This window comes from Rhinatrema bivittatum, chromosome 15 (genome assembly GCF_901001135.1).
Source record: "Rhinatrema bivittatum chromosome 15, aRhiBiv1.1, whole genome shotgun sequence".
Taxonomy (NCBI): Eukaryota; Metazoa; Chordata; class Amphibia; order Gymnophiona; family Rhinatrematidae; genus Rhinatrema; species Rhinatrema bivittatum.
In genome coordinates this window covers 53009146-53033917 of record NC_042629.1, presented here as the reverse complement: position 1 = coordinate 53033917, position 24772 = coordinate 53009146, and the positions used below count along the sequence as shown (strand labels likewise).

Here is a 24772-nt window from a genome sequence, read left to right as displayed (position 1 = left end):
CCTTGAGAGATCGGGCCTTTTCAACAGCCGGCCCCCTTCTATGGAACTCCATCCCACCGGACCTTAGACAGGAGCCCAGCCTCCCAACCTTCAGGAAGAGACTTAAGACCTGGCTGTTTAAAAAAGCTTTCCCGGACACCGATTAATTCTATTCAGCCAGATTCTACCACTTCCACATGTAAAAATGTTATTACTAATGTAAATACCTATACCTAATGTTATTCTCTCCCTTTTCTTCTCTCCTCCCAGTTCTTTTACCTTGTTATTTGTAACTGCTTCCTTCTACACAAATAGGTTATTGAATTGTTCACTGTACACCCCTGTTATATGTAAACCGGCATGATGTGTTTGCAACATGAATGCCGGTATATAAAAATTTTAAATAAATAAAATAAATAAATTTATTTAGCACTTTTATATACCGACTTTCCAATAACAGAATTACTGATCAATTCGGTTTACATTCTAAACAATAACATTGACAAGTAAATGTCTTACAATGAACAGGTCGATATAACTTGGATTAGTACATATGGGGTTAATAACCTGCTTTTAATGGAACCTCTCTGTTGGGATGCCCTAACTCTCCTGTTTCATTAGTATCCCTCAAGGATACATTTCTCTGAAGCAAGCACTGCTGAGTGACTGTCAGCTTTCCCTTTTGTTCTAGTTTAAAAGCTGCTCTATTTCTTTTTTAAAAGTTAGCGCCAGCAGCCTGGTTCCACTACTTTGAAGAGATATGTTTATATTGCTGTAACCCAAACCCAAACTATGATGGCACCTGATTAATTGTAATCTATACCACTTACTTTATGCATTATCGTGCCTTGCTGTAAACCGTTGTGATGGTTATCTAACTTAACGACGGTATAGAAGAGCTTTTAAATAAATAAAAATAAATAAACACTGGGCTGCTTTTTTTTTTTTTTTTTTTTTAAACAAAAACCATCGATAAACAGAAAGCCAACAGATTAAACTACCTTCACAGCTCGAGGTATGCAAAAGTCAGTTTTTCACAGCCAAGGAGCACAGGCTGGGACGCAACAGCTGGAAATATCGACCTGCAGTCTTCAAACAAAACCAGGCAGCGGAGAGCGACTGCAAGGAAAAGCTGTGGCGAGCGCCTCACATCTTTTCACCTTACAATCCCTCGCAGCGTTACAATCAAACACAAGCAACCGGTGACTTACTCATAAGGCCGGGGGCAAGGCTCATCACAAACATATGAAGGGAGTCTTACAACAACCCAGCCACGCCATACCTGCAGCTCGTTTGTTTCCTTTGCTTCTGTTTATCCACGTGCATTAGCACCGCAACTTCTGAAAACGCCGGTCTCGCCTTCTCCCCGCCTTTATTTTATTTTTGTTTTACTTCTGATTGGAAGGGAAAAGAGGCGAGCTCAGTGGAGGGAGGGGGGTGGGGCTAGCCCATAGCGAGGTTTGAAACGCAATGTGCTACTTCGCGTCTCTGATTCTGACGTCTGCGTCGCGGTTGTGTATCTCCTCTGCGCCCGGAAACACGGAAGACTTCCACTTCCGCTCGTATTTTTTGAAGCGTGCAACAGCAGTCGGGGCGTATGGTGGGTGTTGTAGCGGCTTTCGTAAGCTCGTGAACGTCGGTCTTAATTTATATTCCTCGCTTTAATATCGAATCGTTAGGAAACGTCGCTCAGAGGTCCCTCCTCCCCTCCCGTTCGGGGTGGGATCTTTGCGATTCGGAGCTATAAGCTGCCCTCGGAATTGGTCGGGGGCGGCCCGGTCGCCGTTGCTAGGCCCCCACGCTTCCCTCAAGGGAGACGCGTTTCCCGTAGCAACGGGAGCGGAAGGCGCCCTGTGCGCAGCCGTGGAGAAGAGACCGGAAGACTGGCTGCAGGAGGAGCCGGCGCCGCTGCCGCTATGGCGGAGGACGGCCGGCGAGGTGATGATGAGGACCGCGGCCCTGGAGCCGCTTTCCAGATGTTCGTGCTAATGGAGGACCTGCTGGACAAACTGAAGCTGCTGAACTACGAGCAGGAAGTGCTGCGGAAGCACAACATGAAGGCGCTGTGCAGGTGAGGGCCGGCCTTGCTCTCCTAGCCCCGGTGCACAGATGGAAGGGGCGGAAGGAAATGGTGATTTTTTGGGCTAGTGCTTGTTTTATTCATTGATACTGAATCCTAAAGATGATTCACGAAAGTTTTTTTTTTTTCCTTTCCCATTTTGTGTTATGGGAAAAGGCTTGGTACATCTCTCGTTACAAGCCCCAAATCTGCAACCCTGCCTTCCAGGGAAGCATGGCGGGGCTGCTATAATTTCAGGTCATGGCTTTGGGCTCTGCTTAAACTACCATCTAATGCAACTCATTTTTTAGCAACTATGCACTGAGATCATTGGTCTCCAGCTATTTTTAAATAGGAGCAGTTCCTGTTTATAGTAAAAACAAACAAAAAAAAAAAAGCCCCAGCCTATTAAAGAGGAGGATCAGGATTTGTAATGTACAAGTAAATCATCAGGGCCCTCTTTTGTAAATCTGGCTGGTATGGCCTCAAGTCCAAAACATTGCTGATCTAGAAAAAATGCTTTTTGACTTTAAAGGTGACATTTTTAAATACAAAAATAAATCGGTGGAGTATATCATCAGTATTATGGTCATCCTTTTTGCCTGTTATGCCCTGAAAGCTGGAATGGTGTTCTTTCTTTTTGTGTGGAATTGTATACCTTTTAATATAACCTTTTTTTTTTTGTATATTATGCATTTGAAGCATGCTGGTTTTGGGTGTGTGTTTTGTATGCCAAAAAAGTATTAAATAAATTATAAAAACATACACTTTTGTTTTCATTAATTGGAAACTGAGCCATGAACAGGTAGACATCACAACATATCTAATCTGTGATTAAGTATAGGAGCAGTAAGACAAAGAATTCAGTACAAAACCCTCACCCTCATCCATAAGAAAATAAACAACAAGGATATGACTTGGCTAAACAATGTCATACTCCCTCATTCCACACACAGAAACCTCAGATCCTCAAACACTGGACTCCTAGCCGTCCCAAACTCTAAAACAGCAAACTGCTCATCAACCTGCAAACTTGCCATATCTGTGGCAGGCCCCGCACTCTGGCACTCCCTCCCACCCCCCCTCAGAAATGAACCCTCCACTCAAGTCTTCAAAAAACAAATCAAAAAAGCCTTCCCACCTGACACTTAACTCACCCCCTCCACACACAACTCTCCCTGAAAGCAACTCCTCCCACAGCCTCCCACAACCCCTCCCTCTCCCTGCCTCACCTTACAGCACCACTGCTATACAATTTTAGAGCAACCCTGTAAATATCGCTTTCCTAGTCATTAGCAGTTTCCTGCTTTCATTGTAAATAAGTAGATTTTGCTACATAGTTAGCCACATGTTCAGCCTATTGTTCGTTCTCCTCAAATACCATGCTTAATCTCTTGTTCCATCCCTCCTGTTACCATGTTACAAACAGTTACCATGTTATAATGTAAAATAAGCAAGTCATGCCTTATTTGTTTTAGTTACATGTAAACCGATGTGATATCTCAATCGAATGTCGGTATATAAAAACAATAAATAAATAAATATAAAATAAAGTGGGTCCCCACTACAAGGAGATAGTGGGTTAAATGGACACAATGCACAGTAGAGTGGTCTATGAACTCTACATCACTATAAACATAATTGTAACACTATGAATAGTGAATTTTACCTGTAAACAGTACCTTTTTGGTACATTTGGTCATGACCTACTTCACTAAACAATTGTCTTTAATGATATATTGTAACTGAACCTTTAGCAGCACACCTGTTAGAATGTACTATAGTACGCCCTCACCTACATTAATTTATGTGCCTACATCTAAACCGTTACGATGGTATAGAAAAGATTTTAAATAAATAAATTATATGCAGGAGCCCATCTAAGAGGAACAATACTTATCACCCTAAATTAGTAAAAGGGTACTGGTAGAGTAAGGCCTTTGAGAGCTATTCATTTCTTTTGTAGTAAGTGTAGCATACACCTATGCTGTTAATGGATTGTCTTTATTTTAGAGTTCAAGAAACTTCCCTTTTTTCCACAAAAGAAAGCACTTTTTTATATTGTGTTTACAGACATTACTTTGCTTTACCTACAAACCCAGGAGAGCAGTTCTTCATGTTTTCTACTCTTGCTGCTTGGCTGATTAATAAAGCAGGACATCAGTTTGAACAGCCACAGGAGTATGATGACCCTAATGCCACAATATCCAACATCCTGTCAGAGCTGCGGTCCTTTGTAAGTGTTCTGATATTTGCATTTTGTGCACTGTATTGGAGCTGGCAATATTTAAAGAGGCTAATTAACACTATGCTGCTACTTATTTTGTGTGCTTGTTTCATAATGGTATGTGTTTAGCCATCAAAACATATTAGGCATGTGCCCTCTAACACTACCTAATGTGTGCTCTGTAGCCAAAATGTAGTTGCCCTATATTGTTTAAATTGTATCTGTTTATCTAAAAAAATGTATAGCCCATACTTATGCAGTGTTCATGGTAGGTATCAATCATTACATATATAGTCAATAAAATACATAAAACAAAACAAGTATGGCAGCCAACTAGCAGGCTGATACAGTACAGTGGGCTCCGGTGGAGTGCACTGTTAACCCGCGTTTGACGTGCTAGCTTTACCCCTTATTCAGTAAGGGGTAATAGCGCGTTGAAAACGTGCATCCAACCCCCACGAAACTACCGTGTTTCCCCGATAGTAAGACACCCCTGATAGTAAGACGTAGTGGGAATTTTAGGGGGGTCGGCTAATGTAACACATCCCCCGAAAGTAAGACGTACCTGTCATTTCAAAAAAAATTATTTTTAAATACCTGTCTGAGGGCCACGTGGGTCCAGGCGGCTGGCGGCGGGAGCCGGGTGGTCGCGTGTTAAATCTAGGCCGCGGGCGGGTGGGCGCTTGTTCCAGGTGGCGGGGGGGGGGCGGGTGGATGCGCCTTAGTTCGAGACGGCCGGCTGGCGGCGGCGTGTTAAATCTAGGCCGGGTCGCACAGGCGCGCATTCATTCACTGCCGGTGGGGGCTGCCGAGGCAGCCCCCACCGGCAGTGAATGAATGCGCGCCTGTGCGACCCCTGCGATTCGGCGCTGGGGGCTGCCGGTGGGGGCTGTGGCAGTGAATGAATTCATTCATCCAGGCGGAGGAGCCGGCTGCTTTCGCCGCTGCCGGCTGCTTTCGGCGCTCAAGGCAGTCACATGCTGTGACGTCACGGCATGTGACTGCCTTGAGCGCCGAAAGCAGCCGGCAGCGGCGAAAGCAGCCGGCTCCTCCGCCTGGATGAATGAATTCATTCACTGCCGCAGCCCCCACCGGCAGCCCCCAGCGCCGAATCGCAGGGGTCGCACAGGCGCTGTGGGCCTGTGCGCGCATTCATTCACTGCCGGTGGGGGCTGCCGAGGCAGCCCCCACCGGCAGTGAATGAATGCGCGCCTGTGCGACCCGGCCTAGATTTAACACGCGACCACCAGCCGGCCGTCTCGAACTAACGCGCGTCCACCCGCTGCCTGGAACAAGCGCCCACCCGCCCGCGGCCTAGATTTAACACGCGACCACCCGGCTCCTGCCGCCAGCCGCCTGGACCCATGCGGCCCTCTGACAGGTATTTAAAAATAATTTTTTTTTGAACACTCAGGTTTTTTTTCCAATATAAGACATACCCTGAAAGTAAGACATAGTGGGACTTTTGGGGGTAAAAAGAAAGTAAGACGCTGTCTTATATTCGGGGAAACATGGTAATAGCGCCTGCAACATGCAAATGCATGTTGATGGCCCTATTAGTTATTCCTGCGCGATACAGAAAGTAAAATGTGCAGCCAAGCCGCACATTTTACTTTCAGAAATTAGCGCCTACCCAAAGGTAGGCGTTAATTTCTCTTGGCACTGGGAAAGTGTACAGAAAACTGCTTTTCTGTACACCCTCCGATTTAATATCATGGCGATATTAAGTCGGAGGTCCCAAAAGTTAAAAATTAAAAACAAAAAATTTAAAATCAGCCCACGGCTTGAAAACCAGATGCTCAATTTTGCCAGCGTCCGGTTTCCGAACCCGTGGCTGTCAGCGGGTATGAGAACAGACACCGGCAAAATTGAGCGTCGGCTGTCAAACCCGCTAACAGCCGCTGCTCCTGTCCAGAAAGAGGCGCTAGGGACCCACTAGTGTCCCTAGCGCCTTTTTACCGCAGGCCCTCATTTGAATATTTTTTTCTGAAATCACGCACACAGGAGAGTGGGTGCTCCCCCACGATTTTGACTGTATCTGCCTGTAGGCTAGACAAAATAATTCATAAATGTAGAACACATGTATTAAAATTGTTTGCTCAGTTTTCTCTTATGCCAAAATTAACAGGTGAGTTTTTAAGTAAGAAGTACTTCTTGAATTAAGACATAGTTAGACAAAGCTTTTCCAGCAGAGAATTCCCACTATAGAAGAAGCTGTCTTCATCCTCTCCCTACTCTGTAAGAGGTATAGAAGGCATTGCTCCAGTAGTCCCCCATTAAACTGATGGTAAAGATGGAGTGGGGTAACATGGAGTTTAAAACTGTATCATTTTGGTTTAGTTAATGGGGCTTTTACTTAATATAAAATAGTAAAGTGTTATTTATATGAGCAAGCTGTCAGCTACAGCCTTATTTGTAGTGATTCATTTTCTGGTGTGGTTCTGGTGTTTTAATGGCTCTCTTCTGGCCACCTGTCACAAATTTGACCACCACAGTAATGTGTTTTGGTATACAGAAAGTAACTGAACTTACTTTTTGCCTCAGGGGAATTCTGTGGATTTTCCTCCTTCCAAGCTAAAAGCAGGGCACGGAGAACAAGTGTGCTATGTACTCGATTGTTTAGCAGAAGAAGCCCTGAAATCTATCTGTTTCAGCTGGAAGAGGTAATGGTCCCAAATCTCAGTGAATCTTGCTTCAGTGTAAACTGGCAGAACAAAGGAAAAAGTGTGTTAGAAATTGAGAGCAGGGGCAGGTGGCTGAGGATCTTTTGCTTGCAAACTTGAAGGGCTCATATTCCTCTTTTCTCTTGCCTACTTCCCATTGTCCCAAATGCACCAGTCCTGTTTGAAGGTTGGTCTTCTTCTCTTGCTCCAGTCGGATTGACAATGTTTGTGATTTCAGCTCTGATAGACATTGAAGTATTACCACTTACATGTGGCCCACCCATTGAGACACTGTGTTGTGACAGGAAAGGAACTAGCTAGGAGTAGTTTCCAAACCTGTCCTGGAGGACCCCCAGGCAGTCAGATTTCAAGATATTTACAATGAATATGCATGAGAGAAATCTGCATGCACTGCCTCCATAACATGGTATCTCCATAGGTCATATGCAGAGACACAGATTTTATGATTATTCCTACAGTCATCTGGTAGGCCACACTGAGCCCTGAAGATGATGATGGCTGGAGCTTTTAGACCAGTCGGTACCTGGAACGTTTTAGGATGTTGTCTCTGTAGGCGGTCACTGTTATTGGTAGTTAATATGCTTGCCAGCCTCAGGTGATTATATAGGTGAGGGGTAGATGCTTTTTTTCTGTAATTTTGTCCCATTTGCAGTTGACAAATAGACTGGAGCAGAGGGCTACTTTTCCACTTGGCCTTGTTAGTGCAAGTGCTGTACTATGTTGCATATTCATCAGCATTACAGACTCTGGTGGTTTTGGTAAGACTTAGAAAACAGACAAATGTCTTTGTGAGGTTGTGTATCTTGCAGAGCCTGCAGTTAGCTGCTCTTTCACTGGTATTGGCACATTAAACAGGTTTGCAACTTTCTTCATTGTTGGTAGGAAGTGACAGAAAAGGGAGGATATGCATTTTTACTATTTAAGAACTTTTTTATTGTCTGTTGGGATCTAATAGGGTTACTTGCTTTTGCTTTGGTTCATGTTGTGGATTTCTTGAGTCTATTTTTTAGGCTGTGGAATTTTTTTTTCTTTCACATTTGAACTATAGGCTACTGGCCTGTTCATTTAAGATTTATGCATTGTCTTTTTTTCAGATAAAGCATTCAATTTGAAAAGGTCATACTTAGTATCTTTTTTTATACCATGGGTTATGATTTTAAGTTGTATGTAACCCTTTTTGTTTTGTGATTGTAGTGTGTATATTAAGTCATGTTTATACTGACTTAAATCAACTCACTATCACTTTTATCACATTTCATGTAAACCTTAGAGAGCCAACTTAGTTTTGGGTACCTGTTAACATGAATGTGTCACATGAATCCTTCAGCCAGTGATGATGCCTGAAGGTCTAGTCTAAGCCTTAGCTGTAATACAACAAATCAGATTGTCAGAATTGGAGGAAAATGTGTATATTTTATTAAACAACTGCTAATGCTTCCATGTCTTAACCAGTGATGTATCAGGTGTTTCCCTATGGGTATCAATAGAGAGACCTTTCCTAAATCAGCCTTCGGTGTTAATTTGTATCCCTTAGGCCTACATATCCATCAGAAGAGCTAGAAGAAGAGACTGTGTTGGAAGATGATGCAGAGTTGACTCTAAATAAAATAGAGGATGAAATTCGGGTAGGCATGCATGTTACAGTGAAACATGAGAAAGCTGCAGTCAGAGGACCACACCAGAATGTAAAATGCTAAAATTATTTGGGAAGAAAACCTTACACTTGCCCTAGTTTCTGTGGGATGTTTAAAATCTAGACTTCAAGGAGATTCCTATAGCTATAATAGTATGTTTGGTGTTTTTTTTTTTTTTTTTTCAATTTTTAAGGAAGAGGACACAGACAATGAAGATGACCACCTTATTGATTTGAATGTTTTAAAGTCACAGACACTTAAGTTGGTAAGTTGTGGTAAATTCAGCAAATGTTCAGGTAGCTAATCTTTAAGTGAACACTCCAGTCTGTGCTCTGGCGGAGGCATCATCCTGGGCCCTGATCCTCAAAGCCACTTGCAACAAACTCCCTGCCATGGTGGTTTCAGCAGCATTGGGTTTGCAAGTTGAAAGTACTCTGGCTCAGAATCTGCAGGGATAATTGTGGCCTGAGGACAACTGAAAAAAAAAATGATACCCCTTTTATGTTTGGGTTTGTTTTTTTTGTGCACTATGTCCACATGGAAGACCAGGGTTTGGTGTTGAGCTTGGGACCCTCATGCCCTGTTAACTGAACATATCTAGGAGTCTTAGATCAGCGCTGGAAGAGCCTTCCTATGCAACAACACTAAAAGGCTATGTTGGAAATGGGAGTGAAAGAAATTTAGTCTCCGAGGCAGCAAAAATTCACACACAGTTCTCCCTCTCCCACTGACAAGGTGTTTCATGTACATAAAAATGCATGCTGTACTTTTTGGCCCGACTTAGTGGCATTTTTCTTCAGGTATGGTTAACATTGCAGACTGTTCCTATGAGTCAAGTTTTATATCAGAAGTTGTAATTTTCTGACTTTCATTTAGGACTTGAATGAATCATCAAAACCAGAAGAGATCTTAGAATCCACAACCGATGCAGCAGAATGGAACCTGGAAGTGGAGCGTGTACTTCCTCAACTGAAAGTTACAATTAGGACCGATAACAAGGTAAGGCATTGGTGCTTGCAACTTGTGTCTTTGCTGCGGTGTACACTCTGTCCTGACCCCTGCTTCAGTCGTCCGAGACAGTCTAGAACTATTTTTAATTGGCAGTTAAAACAAAATGGAGTAGTAGCTCACCGTCCTCCCTCCACTTGCTCAATTTTGTGGAGCAGACTTGTTCTGGCCACACTATAATAAATGCAGGCGATCCAGTTTTCAAATTTGCTGTGAAGGAAGCTAGAAAACAAAATTGATTCATAAGGGGATGAAAGATGGAGGAAATATAGCTTGAGGAATGAAGAGCAGCAGAAAGTGTTTCCTTCCAAATGTGCAAGGTTGAAATGGTTTTCTTGAAGTGTCTTGATATCTACCAGGGTATTCTTATCCTTATCCTCTATTTTGTAACATGCAATATTCTGCAAGGTGGTTTGGTGGGGTCTAGCTATGCCACCATCTCTGCCCCAGTCTGCTTGACGCTTGATCTAAAACGGCAGAACATGCGTCCGAGGCTTACGATTTAAGATCAGAGCTGGGTTATGAGGACTAATGTATAGGAGTAGTTCCATCTTTATGGAATGATCTATTGTGTTCTTACTGCCTGCACAAACACTGCTTTCCTGATTGATTGTGGAATTTTACTTCTGTTAGTGGTCTGTGTGTGTAGATTAGGGGCCCCTCTCCCTGAGCCAATTTTGCCAAAAGTTGGTAGGTGGGGGGGTCTATCACATGGGAGAACACCTGCCAAATGTCAAGAAAAACAGGGACGAGGGAGGTGACGGGCAGCTGGCTGTAAGTATTTTCAAATGCTATGATCCAGTACTCATAGCTGGGGTGATCTGATGTGGGAAGCAACTGCCCTGCATGTCCTGAAAATGTCCATGATGGTTATGCACAGAGAAATTACTATTTACCTGATAATTTCCCTTTCCTTACTGTAGACAGATGGGTTTAGGACTAGTGGGTTGTGAATCTCTACCAGCAGATGGAGCAAACTGACTTCACCATATGTATAACTACTAGAGTGACATCAGCATGTCAGTATTCTCTTCAAAAGCAACTGTGGACAAGACTAGCAAAAAACATGATTATAAACAGATAACCATTTCAGTCAACATGAAAAGCCTAGCTCAGACAAATACATTAACAATTGGCTAGGGACCTGAGCAACACTTACCAGTAAACCCTGGAACATGTAGTCACGCAGGAACATAAGAACATAAGAAAATGCCATACTGGGTCAGACCAAGGGTCCATCAAGCCCAGCATCCTGTTTCCAACAGTGGCCAATCCAGGCCATAAGAACCTGGCAAGTACCCAAAAACTAAGTCTATTCCATGTAACCATTGCTAATGGCAGTGGCTATTCTCTAAGTGAACTTAATAGCAGGTAATGGACTTCTCCTCCAAGAACTTATCCAATCCTTTTTTAAACACAGCTATACTAACTGCACGAACCACATTCTCTGGCAACAAATTCCAGAGTTTAATTGTGCGTTGAGTAAAAAAGAACTTTCTCCGATTAGCATGGGGCACATTTAAAACTAACTTCATGGAGTGCCCCCTAGTCTTTCTACTATCCGAAAGAGTAAATAACCGATTCACATCTACCCGTTCTAGACCTCTCATGATTTTAAACACCTCTATCATATCCCCCCTCAGTCGTCTCTTCTCCAAGCTGAAAAGTCCTAACCTCTTTAGTCTTTCCTCATAGGGGAGTTGTTCCATTCCCCTTATCATTTTGATAGCCCTTCTCTGTACCTTCTCCATCGCAATTATATCTTTTTTGAGATGCGGCGACCAGAATTGTACACAGTATTCAAGGTGCGGTCTCACCATGGAGCGATAGAGGCATTATGACATTTTCCGTTTTATTCATCATTCCTTTTCTAATAATTCCCAACATTGTTTGCTTTTTTGACTGCCGCAGCACACTGCACAGACGATTTCAATGTGTTATCCACTATGACACCTAGATCTCTTTCTTGGGTTGTAGCACCTAATATGGAACCCAACATTGTGTAATTATAGCATGGGTTATTTTTCCCTATATGCATCACCTTGCACTTATCCACATTAAATTTCATCTGCCATTTGGATGCCCAATTTTCCAGTCTCACAAGGTCTTCCTGCAATTTATCACAATCTGCTTGTGATTTAACTACTCTGAACAATTTTGTGTCATCTGCAAATTTGATTCTCACTCGTCGTATTTCTTTCCAGATCATTTATAAATATATTGAACAGTAAGGGTCCCAATACAGATCCCTGAGGCACTCCACTGTCCACTCCCTTCCACTGAGAAAATTGCCCATTTCATCCTACTCTCTGTTTCCTGTCTTTTAGCCAGTTTGTAATCCACAAAAGGACCTCGCCTCCTATCCCATGACTTTTTACTTTTCCTAGAAGCCTCTCATGAGGAACTTTGTCAAACGCCTTCTGAAAATCCAAGTATACTATATCTACCGGTTCACCTTTATCCACATGTTTATTAACTCCTTCAAAAAAGTGAAGCAGATTTGTGAGGCAAGACTTGCCCTGGGTAAAGCCATGCTGACTTTGTTCCATTATAACCAAACATACAGCAGCCAAGGATGGGAAGCTGAACCCATCTGTCTACATTAAGGAAAGGGAAATTATCAGTACATAGTAATTTAATTTCTTACCATATAGAAGGTTTCAGGACCAGGGGGATGTACCAGAGCCACTCCCGAAAAGGGTGGGAGGCTGCATGCTGTCCAGTCAAAAGGCCTCATTCTCCAGGGGCTGCACATCCAGAGGATAATACCTGGAAAAGTAAGGAGGACCACAGTGCAGCTTGGCAAATGTCAACAGGAGACAAACTAACCTCCGCCCTAATGGCATGAGCCCTATATGAGTATGCAACGATTTGTCAGCAGCCACATACACGGCCGTGATTACCTCCTTAATCCAGCAAGCTATTGTAGCCTGTGAAGCCACTTCACCCTATTTACCTCCACCATGAAAGACTAACAGGTGATTTCTCTTTTTGAAAAGGCTTAGAAACCTCCAGATACCTCAGGACATGGCTCTTGCCATACAAGGGACGGAACAGGCAATATTCCTCCGCATCTCTTTTCTTATCCAGAGACAGCAAGGAAATAGACTGATTCAAGTGAAAATAGAGTCCACTTTAAGCAAGAAAGAAGGAAAAGTATGCAGTTGAACCACTCCTGCAATCAACTGAAGGAATGGTTCCAGCCAAGACAAGGGCTGCAGCTCAGAAATTTGACAGGCAGAACATATCACCACCTGAAACAGTTTAAGCGCAAGGAAAGTGAGCGCATCAGTCAAACATAGCACCCACAAAAAAGTCCAAAACAGGATTAAGATTCCACAAGGGTACAGGTAACCCTAAGGGAGGAGGAAGATGTTTCACTCATCTCAAGAAAGGGGCCTCATCAGAATGAGATAAGGATTTACCATACCCCTGAAATAGGCAAGAGCCGCGATCTGCACCTTCAAGGAATTAAGAGCCAACCCTTTATTCAACCTATCCTGCAAACATTTCAAAATGAGCAGGATCCTAACTGAACAAGGCAACACCCCTCAGTCCTCACACCAAGCCTTAAAAGCTCTCTAAACATAGGCCAAGGACGTGGAGAATTTCGGTGCTCATAGCAAGGTGGCAATCACTGCAGTAGAAAATCCATGCTTCAACAAGCAAGACCTCTCAACAGCCATACCATAAGACAAACAGAGTCAGATCTTTGTGAAGGATGGGTCCCTGCTGCAACAGATTCATGTGTGCTGGAAGACAAAGGGGGGGGAGTCTACCAGGAGTCGTCGCAGATCTGCATACCATGGTCTCCTGGGCCAATCCAGTGCCACCAAAAGTACTACCATCTCCCTGTGGCCTTCAGTCCTCCAAACTATTCTGCCCAGCATGGGCCACGGAGCAAAGGCATACAGCAGCTTGTCCTCCAGCCAGACCTGCACAAGAGCATTGATACCCAAGGACTTTGGCTCTCTCCTGTAACTGAAGAATTGAGGAACAATTGCATTGCAAGAAGTTGCCAGCAGGTCTAGGAACGGAAGGCCAAAGTGATCCACTATCAGCTGAAATACCTTGTCCAACAACATCCCTTCTCCTGGGTCCAGACTCTCCCTGCTGAGAAAGTCTGCTCTTACATTCTCTTCCTGCAATGTGTGAAGCTGAGATCTGTAGATGCACCTCTGCCCATTCCATAAGCTGGTCTATTTCCTATGACACTTTCTGGCTCTTTGTTCCTCCCTGTCAATTGATGTAAGCCACCGTGGCTGCGTTGTCAGATATTACCTGAATTGCTGAACCACAGGCATGCCAATCAGACCGCCCAGGCTTCCACCCAATGGATGTTCCAGAGAGACTCTTCTAAATTCCGGTGCCCTTGCGCTGATAGTTCCTGACAGTGAGCTTCCCAACCCTGGAAGCTTGCATCTGTCATGAGTACCAACCAGTTCAGTGATGTTAGGGAAACCCCCTTTTCCAGATGATCTGCCTGCAACCACCACTGGAGGTGAGAGCAGACTTCTATTGACAGGTGGAGCCGAAGTGAGTAGTCCTGAGTCTTTGGGTCTGAGACAGGGAGGACTGAAGAGGACGCATGTGTGCCCTCACCTATGGCACCACTTCCAGGGTTGCTGCCATCAAACAGAGTACCTATAGCTAGACCCACATTTGTTGGGTATATATTGTGTTCACTAAGATGCACCTACATTATCAGCTTCTGAATACAAGCTTCTGGCAATAAGACTTTGCCCTGCCTCATGTCAAACCGAACACCCAGATACTCCAGTGGCTGAGATAGCTGAAGACTGCTCGACTAGGTTCACCACCCAACCGAGCTCTTGCAATAGCGAAATCACCTTGCAGGTCACCAGTCTGCTTTCCTCCATAGACTGGGCCTGAATCAGCCAGTCATCCAAATACAGATAAACTAGAATCCCATCCTCTCTCAACTCTGCCACCACCATAACCTTGGAAAAAGTTCTGAATGCGGTGGCCAGACCAGAACACTGCAAAACACAGAAAACATTGCTGTTCAAATATGGAGGTACGCCTCTGACAGATCCAAGGATGTCAGAAATTCCCCAGACTGCATATGGCCATTATCAATGAATCCAAAGTTTCCATGTGAAAATGAGTCACCTGAAAATGGCAGTTGATCCCTTTTGAAATCCACAATGGGATGAAAGGTGCCTTCCTTCTTGGGCAAAACAAAATAAATGAAATATTGTCCTGTATTTTCTTGAGATGTGGGTACTGGAACCACAGCCCTCAGACTGAGGAGCCTTGACAGAGTAGACTCCAGTGCCTGCTTCTTTTGCAGGGAGACATCATAAACACACCCCGAGGAACACTGTGAAACGATAGTATGTATCCTTCTCGTATCACCTCCAGGACCCACTGATCCCATGTGATCTCGACCCATCACTAATAAAAAAAAAAAAGCATTCCTCCCCTATCTCCTGTCGCTGGGAATTGGTCAGCAAATCTTCATTGGGAGGTTCTCCCCCCCCCCCGAGCCTACGCCCCATCTGGGCTGTCTAGGACAAAAGGACGAGTCCTCTGGAAGGTCACTCCTCTGTAGGGACAAAACCTGGATCCCCCCGCATGATCTCTCCTGGTAAAGGAGTGCGGTGTCCACTTATCCTTCGGCAACTGGAGACCCAGGGCCTCGCCCCACTTACTGGCTATTTTCTTCAACTCTCTTCCAAATAAGAGTGAGCCTTCAAAGGGCAGTTTCATAAGGTTAGCCTTAGAGGTTGCATCGGCAGATCAATTTCTCAGCCATAACTGACGCCAGGCTTCTATTAATCGAAGCCACCCCTCTGGCCAAAGTGTGGACCAAATTGCAGTCTGCCTATGCCAAAAAGGTGGCTGCTGGCTCCATAACTGCCCTCAAATTCACTCCAGAGTCATTGACCTACTGAGGGAGATGTAAACAAGAGCGAGCCACCAGGGAACAAGAAGCTATCTAACATTGCCACTGCTTCAAATGCTTAAGGATGGTCTCAATCCTCCTATCATGAACATCCTTCAAGGCTGCTCCTCCCTCTATGGGGATAGTCCATCCATTTGGAGACTGCACAAACAAGTTTGTTCACCATTGGGAAAACAAATGCTCTCACCACTCCATCCACGGGGTACAGCCCTTCTAAAACCTGACCCCCTTTTGAAATTAGCCTCCAGGGCACTTTACTCAAGATCAATCAATTCTTGACTGGCTTCCATGACAGGGAAAAAAAGACAAAAGGCTTTACGCAAGGAAACCAAAATGGGATTTTTTGCTGGCTCAGAATTGGAATTTGACTCCATATCTTCCAGCATTTTCAAAGTCTGGGAAATCAGAGGTAGCAGCTTATCTCTGTGAAAGAACAGCAACCTAGTCCTATACGGTTCCAGTCCTGAAGTAATTTCCCCATCCTCCAGGGAGTCAGGGATCTGGAGGACGAGGCCGATCCCATCAGGAAGTCCTACTGCTGATCTAGGTGTATTCCGGCGCTTAACAGCAGTAAAAGGCTGCAGCTCTGCTCTAGCAAGATTGGGCCGAGGACTGTACCTGAAGAAAGGATTGCAACCCTTAAATTCTGCCTTTGCTTGAGTAGAAGGATCCAAACCGGGAGGCACCTGGGCTGCGCCCACTGCAATACCTTCCCCAGCTGATGAACCAGTTAAAGGAGTTCCCAGATCAGGCATTTCTCCTGACATGTCTTTACCCAGGCCCTCCTCAGGCTAGGAAGAACCAGGTTTAGTAAATCAGAGGAAGAGAAATCTCCCTGAGCCTCCACACACCACTGGCACAAGTTAGAGGGTACACCAGACTGAGATGCCCGAATAGGACAGGCAGCACATAGGCAAAGGTGCTTAGATTTCTTAGCTACAGGAGCCTTTTTTTTTTTTATACACATCCAAAAATTGTGTCTAAAAATTGTCCAATTTTAGGCGACCAAAACCCAAGGGGTAGATTTTCAAAGGCTTACGCGCATAACCCTTTAAAAACCCTCCTGCGTGCGCCAAGCCTATTTTGCGTAACTCCTGCTGTTATCAAGCTAGGTTGAGAGAACATTGCACAAATCTCATCTTTGAGTGAGTTTCCTCACTCCGAAGGTTATCAAATCTTCACAAGAGAGCACTGTTCTGTTCGTACGTCTCACTTTGAATGTCAGTGGCCCCTAACCCCTACACTAATAGCTAAACCTCACCTCCAGTAACTAGGTGGGCCTTCCATAGGTATTTATATCTCTATCTAGTGTGAGGGCATTATTTCTAGTCTCTCTCTCTCCCACCCTGATAGCTAGGCTGGCTCTCCAGGACCTTAAAACTACTCAACATGGTCCCCCCAGTGGCTGTATGTAGGAAATACAATTGTGGCACTTCTTTCAAAGTGCGAAAAAGTTCTCTCATTTTGTATAGGTATTAGTGCAAATTGCGATAAACTGCCTATTACCATAAAACACGCCCCTTTTTCTATCGCATGCGATATTTAGTGCATTTTGAAAAATCCAGCCCTAAGTGTCCAAAAACTGGATGCACAAATAGATGCACTGCCTAAACTGATGCTCCTGAAGAGGGCAGCCGAACACACAGGCAAAGCGCACAAAACACTGCCACGGTCTACCACGTAGCGCACAGGAGAAAAGCCTCAGAGTGGAATCTAGCAGATAAGGCTGCTCAACCCCGCCGGCTACCCATGTAGCATAAACCTCCCTCGGATCAAGACAAATATCGGAACAGCGAGCCGAGCACAGACAACCGGGTTAAGGAGGAAGCCCTACACAAATTCTCCTTATGAGACTCTGTATTTATATTAGATCTATATTACTATTTTTAAATCTTACCTGAGCTCAGCCTTTCCTGGCTGTGTGGGGAGAGGGCAAATGCAGTCACTGCCACGCTCTGTTTCCCCGCACCCACTGCCTTTCAGGTGTCCAAGCAGCTAAGTCCACGCCGGCTGAAAAACCAGCTACCGGACCAAGGCACTCATCTGAGGGACAATGGAAATCACAAGTGGGGGAGGGACCAATTGGTATCACTGCAGGAGAGCAGGGTGAATTAATATTGTTTTTCCTTTATTTCTCCTTCCAAAATCTAAAGCAATCCCCAGTAGGGAAATGCACTTCCACCCTCTGCTGGAGGCGGAAAATACTGGCAAGCTGATGTCACTGCAGTAGTGTATATACTGTGACATCAGTTTGCTACATCTCCTGGTAGAGGTGCATAGCCCAGTGGTTCTGAACCCATCTGGCTATGTACTGGGAATCCCCCCCTTTTTTTTTTTTTAATTTCCATTCCAGTGAGGGAGAGATTGAAGGATGGAACGAGACAGGCATGAGAAGGGGTTGGGAGCAGAAAGGTAGCGTCTAGTTTGTATTACACTATTTCCTTTTCTTAAAAGGACTGGAGAATTCACGTGGACCAAATGCACCAGCATAAAGAAGGGATTGAATCTTCACTAAAGGAGACAAAGGTAAAATTGTACATGTAGAGAAAAACCTGCCCTCTGAACTTCTTTTCTGCAATTAGGGGAGCTGGCTCGAAAGTTCCCAAATGTATAAACTAGCGCTACACCTGGAGTTGCTTTTGCTGTGGCTCTGAAGCAAGAGACATAAGGAGGCTTTGAGATTGATCTAACAAAAAAAAAAAAAAAAAAAGAACAGTGTGAAAGATGCATACCTTTTAATATAGTTTAGTGTTCACATTATAAAATTACTATACCTTATCTGAATGTGAAGTGGCTGCAAGTGCTATCAGTTTTACCTGATGTTATTTTATATGCCACTGGGATCCAACTACCATTATCTCAGTCTACACTTGGAAACTGCATCATACCTGCAATATTTTGTCATGTCCTGTTCTGTAGTTATGCTCACTCGTTAAATCCTCCTCAGACTATGGGTATCAGTTACTTTTGCATTTACAATAATTGCTATAAGATTGTGCACGTTGGTGTACTTTGACTTTTTTTTTTTCCACACATTGTTCCAAATTGATGTCTAGGGCTATCTTGACAAACTGCAGAATGAAATCAGCAAGACTCTGGAGAAGGTTGGCAGCCGGGAGAAGTACATTAACAATCAGCTGGAACACTTGGTCCAGGAATACCGAGCTGCCCATGCTCAACTGAGTGAGGTAACGCAGGGCACCCCTACAGGAAGGCCCTCTTCCTGCAAGAATTAATGTTCAACCCTTCTGTGCAAAGAGAAATGTGCGCCAAAAAGAAAGCAAAGAAGAAATAGCTTTCCAAAAATCCTTTTAAGTGTCACTTTAAATTTAGCTTCTTTTTTGGCAAATGAAAATCTCTCCATTATGTCTTATTAATAGAGGTTAACCGTTTTTTTCCCCCTTTGGCCAAATTAAAGCTCACCACTCCTAGTTGCTTTGAGAAGCGCTGGTCAGTTTCCTTACTACTTTTCCCCTTCACCTACTCCTATCTGCTGGAGTCAGAGAGATACTGGGGATTTACAGAGGGTGCTCTAGTTAATGACAGCACCCTCCGAGGCTTTGTCTGCCTCCATCTGCTGGACGGGGGACATAACCCACCGTCTGGACTGATCCTGGTACGTACAGGGAAGGCACATTACTTTTTCAGAATTGGTTTTTGTATGTATTTTCTTTTTAAGATAACAGAATTAATTTGAGATAACTTAGGTTGTGAAGTCTAGAATGTCCATTTGCAACTGTTAAAAACACCAACAATGGGTTAGCACAAGCTGCTTCTGCCAGAGGCATCCCCGTCAAAAACAAAGAAAACCCACCTACGGTGCTAGAAGACTAGCAAATAAATACTTTTATTTTCCTTAATGTTGTTCTGTTGCAGGCAAGAGAGCGCTACCAGCAAGCAAGCGGAGGAGTCACAGACAGAACCCGAGTTTTGTCAGAGGTAGAATATATGCACTTATTCCTCAGCTTAACCCTTTCTAGTCTAGATAGTAGATCCAAGAAATTTCACTAAAAGGATATTTTTTCCCATTTGGATTCATTGCTGTACATGATAATCTTGGTAACTAATCATTTCTAAATACTGAAATCTCTCCTCCTTGCCAAGAAGCTAACTTTTTGGGGGGAAGGCACAGAGGTTGCATGCGGTGAGCATGGAAACTCCTCCTGCACATTTATTGGGTTATTTTAGGGGTCCATGAAGACATAATTTGCGTACCCCTGATTTAGATTCAGATAGTCAATTGCCAAGGCCTGCAGTGAATCCCTGTTCAGCAGCCCATCGGCTGATGCAGATACCAGTGAATGTCTGTGTGTGATTATATGTAGAGGGAAGTCCTCTAAAATATTAGAAAGGGACTTGTCTTTTGTACAACATGGAAAGGAGAATTTCTACCCTATGAAAATAATTAAGAAATAAAACTGACCTTTGCAGTTCTAGCATCAAATTTGGAACCAAGCATTTTCCTGCTTCTAGGGCATTTTGTGATTTGGTTACTGTAATCACGGACCTGCAGCACTTTGCAAAATCTCACAATTTTATATTTAGATTACAGAAGAACTGGAAAAAGTAAAGCAGGAAATGGAAGAAAAGGGGAGCAGTATGACAGATGGGGGTAAGTAAATGCAGCCTATGAGCGAGAAGCTTGCTTATTCTTTCCATTCCTCCTTCAAACTCCCCCCTCCCTCTTCATGGCATGCCCAGGTGGGCTCTGGGTCTGCTGGCAAAGCCACAGCTGCTTTCCCTTCCTCCCTCAGCCGCAGAGAACTGAGGGAGGAATAGACCAAACTAGCTGAGGGATCTGAACCCACATCTCCCACCATTAGGATGTTAAATCTCATTTCTCTCTCTAATCCAGCAGTTGAGTGGCCCCACCAATGCAGTTGTGTCAGCTAAATTGAAATTGCCACTTCCAGATGGTAGGCAGGTCCTCCAGAGGTCACTCCGGTCAGGGGACAGGAGGAAGTAAACTATGACAATGAAGCCACGATCGCCCCCGCCTCACTGGTGGTGGTAGGGGGGGCAGGTTGTCCAGTTTTTACGAGGAGTAGGTAAAGATTACCTCGGACTGGTGGGTGCTAGAGGTGGTAGATGGTTTCGCCATAGAATTTTCTCGGCCGCTCAGGGCTGCCTTTCTGGAATCCCACTGCTCTTCTTGAAACAAACAAGAGGCTGTAGAGAGGACTCTACAACGGTTATAGTTCATGCTGTTGAGTGAGCAGGGAAAGGGAAGGTAATCCATCTATCTTGTGGTTCCAAAAAAGGAGGGCACCTTCCGTCTTATCTTGGGTCTGCAAAAGGTGAACCTAGGCTCACAGGTGCTGTGCTTTCGGATAGAGATACTGCACACAGTAATTGTTGCAGTCCGCAGAGGAGAGTTCCTGGTGTCTTTGGCTCTCACGGAGGCTTATCGGCATATTCCCATTCAAAAAGACAATCGGACGTTCCTGCGGTTCAAAGTGCTAGGTCAGCATTTCCAGTTTTGGGCTGGCCATGGCTCCTCTAACCTTCACCAAGGTGATGGTGGTGGTAGTAGCAGCCTTGAGGAGAAGGGATTGTGGTCTACCCATACCTTGATGATTGGCTCATCTGGGTGAAGACGGAAGAGGAGTGCGCTCGTTTGGTGCAGCGAGTGATGAATAGCCTAAGCTCTTTGGCATGAGTGATCAATGTGGCAAAGAGCCACCTGATTCTATCGCAATCTCTGGAGTACCCAGGAGCCTGCTTCAATACCCTGACGGGCAGGGTCTGTCTGTCAGTGGACAGGTTGTTGAAGTTGCACTGTGCCGGGGTTGTTCAGTCCAGGGCCTCTGGTCAGTGGTGGAGAAGGCCTGCTCCATCAATCGTCTGGAGAGGAGAGCGGTGCGGAGGGTCCTAGAAACGTTTCTGTCCAGGGTCAAATGGTTCTAGTGTTTCTGGACAAAGCGATGACTGTGACGTACATCAACTGCCAAGGAGGAACAGTCACACCATGCTCGGAAAGCTCAGCTGCTGTTTGTGTGGGCGGGCCGTCACTGCAAGGGCATTGCGGCCTCCCATGTAGAAGGAGTAGATAACATGAGGCAGATTTCCTAAGCAGAAAACTGGATCCTGGAGAGTGGGAGCTGTCCCCAGCAGCCTAGAAATCACAGATGGGGTGGTTCCTCAGCTGGGTCTCATGGTGACGCAAGCCAAGGCAAAGATGACAAGATTCTTCACTCACAGAAGGGTAGTCTGTGTGGTAGGACTAGATGCTCTAGTGTGCCCGTGCTGATGGGGATCCTTCTGTATGTATTTCCTCCGTGGCCACTCATAGGGCGAGTGCTAAGGTGCATCCAGGTTCAGTGATTCTGGTGGCGCCAGAGTGGCTGCATCCGTGGATCTGGCAGTAGACAGACCTCTTTGGCTGGCTCATCTGCAGGGGTTGCTGTGGCAAGGTCCCACTTTCGGATCGAGAGAATCACTTGTCTTGCGGCTTGGCTTTTGAGAGGCGATGACTGCACATGAAAGGATATTCTAAGCCAGTTGTTTCTAACCTTCTCCAGGCTCAATGCTCTTTTACTTCCATGACTTATGTCAGGGCTTTGAGACCTGGTGTGTTCAGCAGTGGCTGGATCCTTTAGTGGCGTCTGTTCTGCATATTTTGTCCTTTCTGCAGCAGGGCTTGTCCAAGGGTTTGGCTTATAGTTTGCTGTGGGTCCAGGTTTCTGCCTTGGGTTGTCTCAGGAGTAAGCTGTGGGGCAAGTAGTTAGCCTCTCATCCCGCTGTCATCTGTTTCCTGAAGGGGGTGAAGCATGTGAGACCTCAGATTTGAAAAGCGTGTCCAAACTAGAAACTTAACTTAGTGTTGCGAGTCTTCTGTGAGGCCCCCTTTGAGCTTTTGGAAAGAGTCTCTTTGAAGGACCTTTCGTTGAACAGTTTGTGTGGTGGCAATTTGTTCAGCCAGGCAAATCTTGGAGCTTCAGGCTCTGTCTCACCATGACCCCTTCTTATGTATTTGTTGATAAAGTGTCCTTGTGTACAGTGCCTTCTTTTTTTGCTGAAAGTCGTTCCTGCCTTCCATGTGAAGCAGAGTTGAATTACCAGGGTTTCTAGAGAGGTCTCGTGATTCTGCGGATGGTAGAGATCTCCATCTTCTAGAATGTTCCTAGAGGATAAATCCATAAACGGCTATGATGGTAACTAATAAGCAATAGTAATTTGTGATCTATCTAATGCTTGGGTACTTGCCAGGTACTTGTGACTTGGATTGGTCACAGTTGGAAACAAGATGCTGAGCTTGGACGACCCTTGGTCTGACCCAGTATGGCGTATCTTATGTGCCCTGTTGCATTATTTGAAGGTCAATATTCCTTTAGGAGATAAGACTCTCTCTTTGTGTTCGGTGGCGGGGAGAAAGCATCGAAAGAGACTTTGGCCCATTGGTTCAAAGAGGCTGTTTGTTTGGCTTATATTTGTAAGGGTCATGCTATACCAACTGGTCTTAAAGCTCATTCCACTAGAGCACAAGTGGCCTCTTGGGCAGAGTGTCAGTTGGTATCTCTTGGGGGAGACATGTAGGGTTACGGTGGGGTTCTCGCTTCATACTTTTACCAAGCATTACTGGTTAGATGTTCGGGCACCAGCGAATACGACTTTCGGTGAAAGTGTGTTGAGAGCAAGTCTTTGGTACATCCCACTTGTCTGGACTGAGCTGGGTATGTTCAGGAAAGGAAAATTGGTTCTTGCCTGCTAATTTTCGTTCCTGCAATGGGAGAGACCCACCTGGTATTTCTGCTGAAAGATTTTCCTGGTACTTATCTGCTTCATTTTGGAGAGTTTCTTCCAGTTGAAACAGTAAAGTTTTATTGAGTTTAGCAGTTAGTGCTGGAGTTTGGTACTCTCCAGTTGATTGGAATCCAACCTTGGGTTCTTTCTTAGTTTGCCCTGGTATAGGGGAATGGTAGCTAGTCTTGGCTTGGGTAGATGTGAATACTGAGGGACTGTGGGTGGCACTCATGTAGCAGTGCCTCAAAGTTTTTGTTCTCTGCCTCCATCTGCTGGTAGGAATGCAAAACCCACCTATCTGGACTGATCTGTGGTATTCCAGGAACAAAAATTAGGAGGTAAGAACCAATTTTCTTGTGTTTGTGTTTTCCATAGCTCCTTTGGTGAAGATTAAACAGGCCTTAACGAAACTAAAGCAAGAAACTGTTCAGATGGACATTCGGATTGGTGTAGTGGAGCACACATTGCTGCAGTCAAAACTGAAAGAGAAATCCAACATGACCAGAGATATGCATGCCACGATCCTTCCTGAGTCCACTATTGGTGCTTATTAAGAAGGCTTTTAGAATTGGTTGTGGAGATTTGATGAATTCAAACTATTTAAATTTTAAGATGATGTTTGTATATAGACCAATATTGATCAGTTTGTACTGTTACATTGTTGTTTGTCTTGTCATATTTGGATTGAATGGCAGTTTTGTTTGAAAATTACAATTTTAATAAATGCATTTTATATAAATTGTTGTGGGTTAATGTGATTTCAGCATAGTAATTTAGCAGAGCAGTTTTAAAACTGATTTCCACAGTAGAAATTTTGATTTAAAATCATAGTAACTATTTTTTGCTTCCTTTACTGTTTAAGCAGTGCTTACGAAGTGTTTGTATATTACCCTTTATGCTGCACTATGACTGTTGCGTTTTCTGTATTACAGCATACTGAATTTCTTATTCTAAGGTCTACAAATCCTTTGTGCTTCCATTTAATCAATACTAATCCACCTTAGAACATCCATTAAAAAAAAATGAAGTGGCTGTTTCTCAATATTGTTCAGTGACTTTCTAAAGAGAGAAACTGGTTCTATATTTTCAGTAGTAAGTTTTTTTTAGAGGCACAAATTCATGAAGATTACAGCCAGCTCCTTCTGCATCCAGGCAGGCGATTCTGTGATGTCGGGTCCGAAGGGGGCACTGGTCACTAGGAAGCTGGTAGCATTCTTGTAAAGGATATATATATTAAAATTCAGATCCTATCTACCCTTCTTGGTCCTTAAGGCTGTATCAGCACCAAAGGAATTCTAAAAGCAACTGAGTAACTTAAAATTTTTTATCAGCTGCAACACTGCAGCCCTGAACAAGCATCTCTTCAAGAGCTCTGGGTGTTTTTAGCAGCAGAAAAGGAAGGTTTTATCGATGTTGTGTTGCAGGCATCATGAAGTAGATCTGATCATTATCCTCAAATCATTAAATAATGAGGAATACGGCATTTCCTCTGCACTGTGGAATCAGGGG

The 24772-nt window shown here is 44.3% G+C and overlaps 2 protein-coding genes across 3 annotated transcripts in view; one reads left to right on the top strand and one right to left on the bottom strand.

The window, feature by feature from the left end:
• HHLA2 (HERV-H LTR-associating 2) overlaps nt 1-1900 on the bottom strand; it is a 65869-nt gene extending 63969 nt beyond the window's left edge. For both annotated transcript variants that reach the window (XM_029578473.1, XM_029578474.1), the window contains exon 1: nt 1262-1900. The gene's annotated coding sequence lies outside the window, so the exon portion shown is untranslated. The remainder of the gene's footprint in view (nt 1-1261) is intronic.
• On the top strand, nt 1896-24299 carry IFT57 (intraflagellar transport 57). Its single transcript, XM_029578472.1, has 11 exons — nt 1896-2050; nt 4112-4274; nt 6810-6928; nt 8484-8574; nt 8777-8848; nt 9460-9582; nt 17975-18046; nt 18577-18708; nt 19397-19459; nt 20066-20132; nt 23639-24299. The coding sequence occupies exons 1-11, from the start codon at nt 1896-1898 to the stop codon at nt 23815-23817; spliced, it is 1236 nt and encodes a 411-aa protein (XP_029434332.1). The 3' UTR covers nt 23818-24299.
• The last annotated feature ends 473 nt before the right edge of the window (nt 24300-24772 follow it).

Excerpts from the sequence above, each read along its gene's own strand:
- IFT57 (XM_029578472.1), top strand. The coding sequence starts at position 1,896 with ATGGCGGAGGACGGCCGGCGAGGTGATGATGAGGACCGCGGCCCTGGA. Across the intron at positions 8,849-9,459 it reads AGTCACAGACACTTAAGTTG|GACTTGAATGAATCATCAAA; the intron begins GTAAGTTGTGGT and ends ACTTTCATTTAG. Across the intron at positions 20,133-23,638 it reads GAGCAGTATGACAGATGGGG|CTCCTTTGGTGAAGATTAAA; the intron begins GTAAGTAAATGC and ends TGTTTTCCATAG.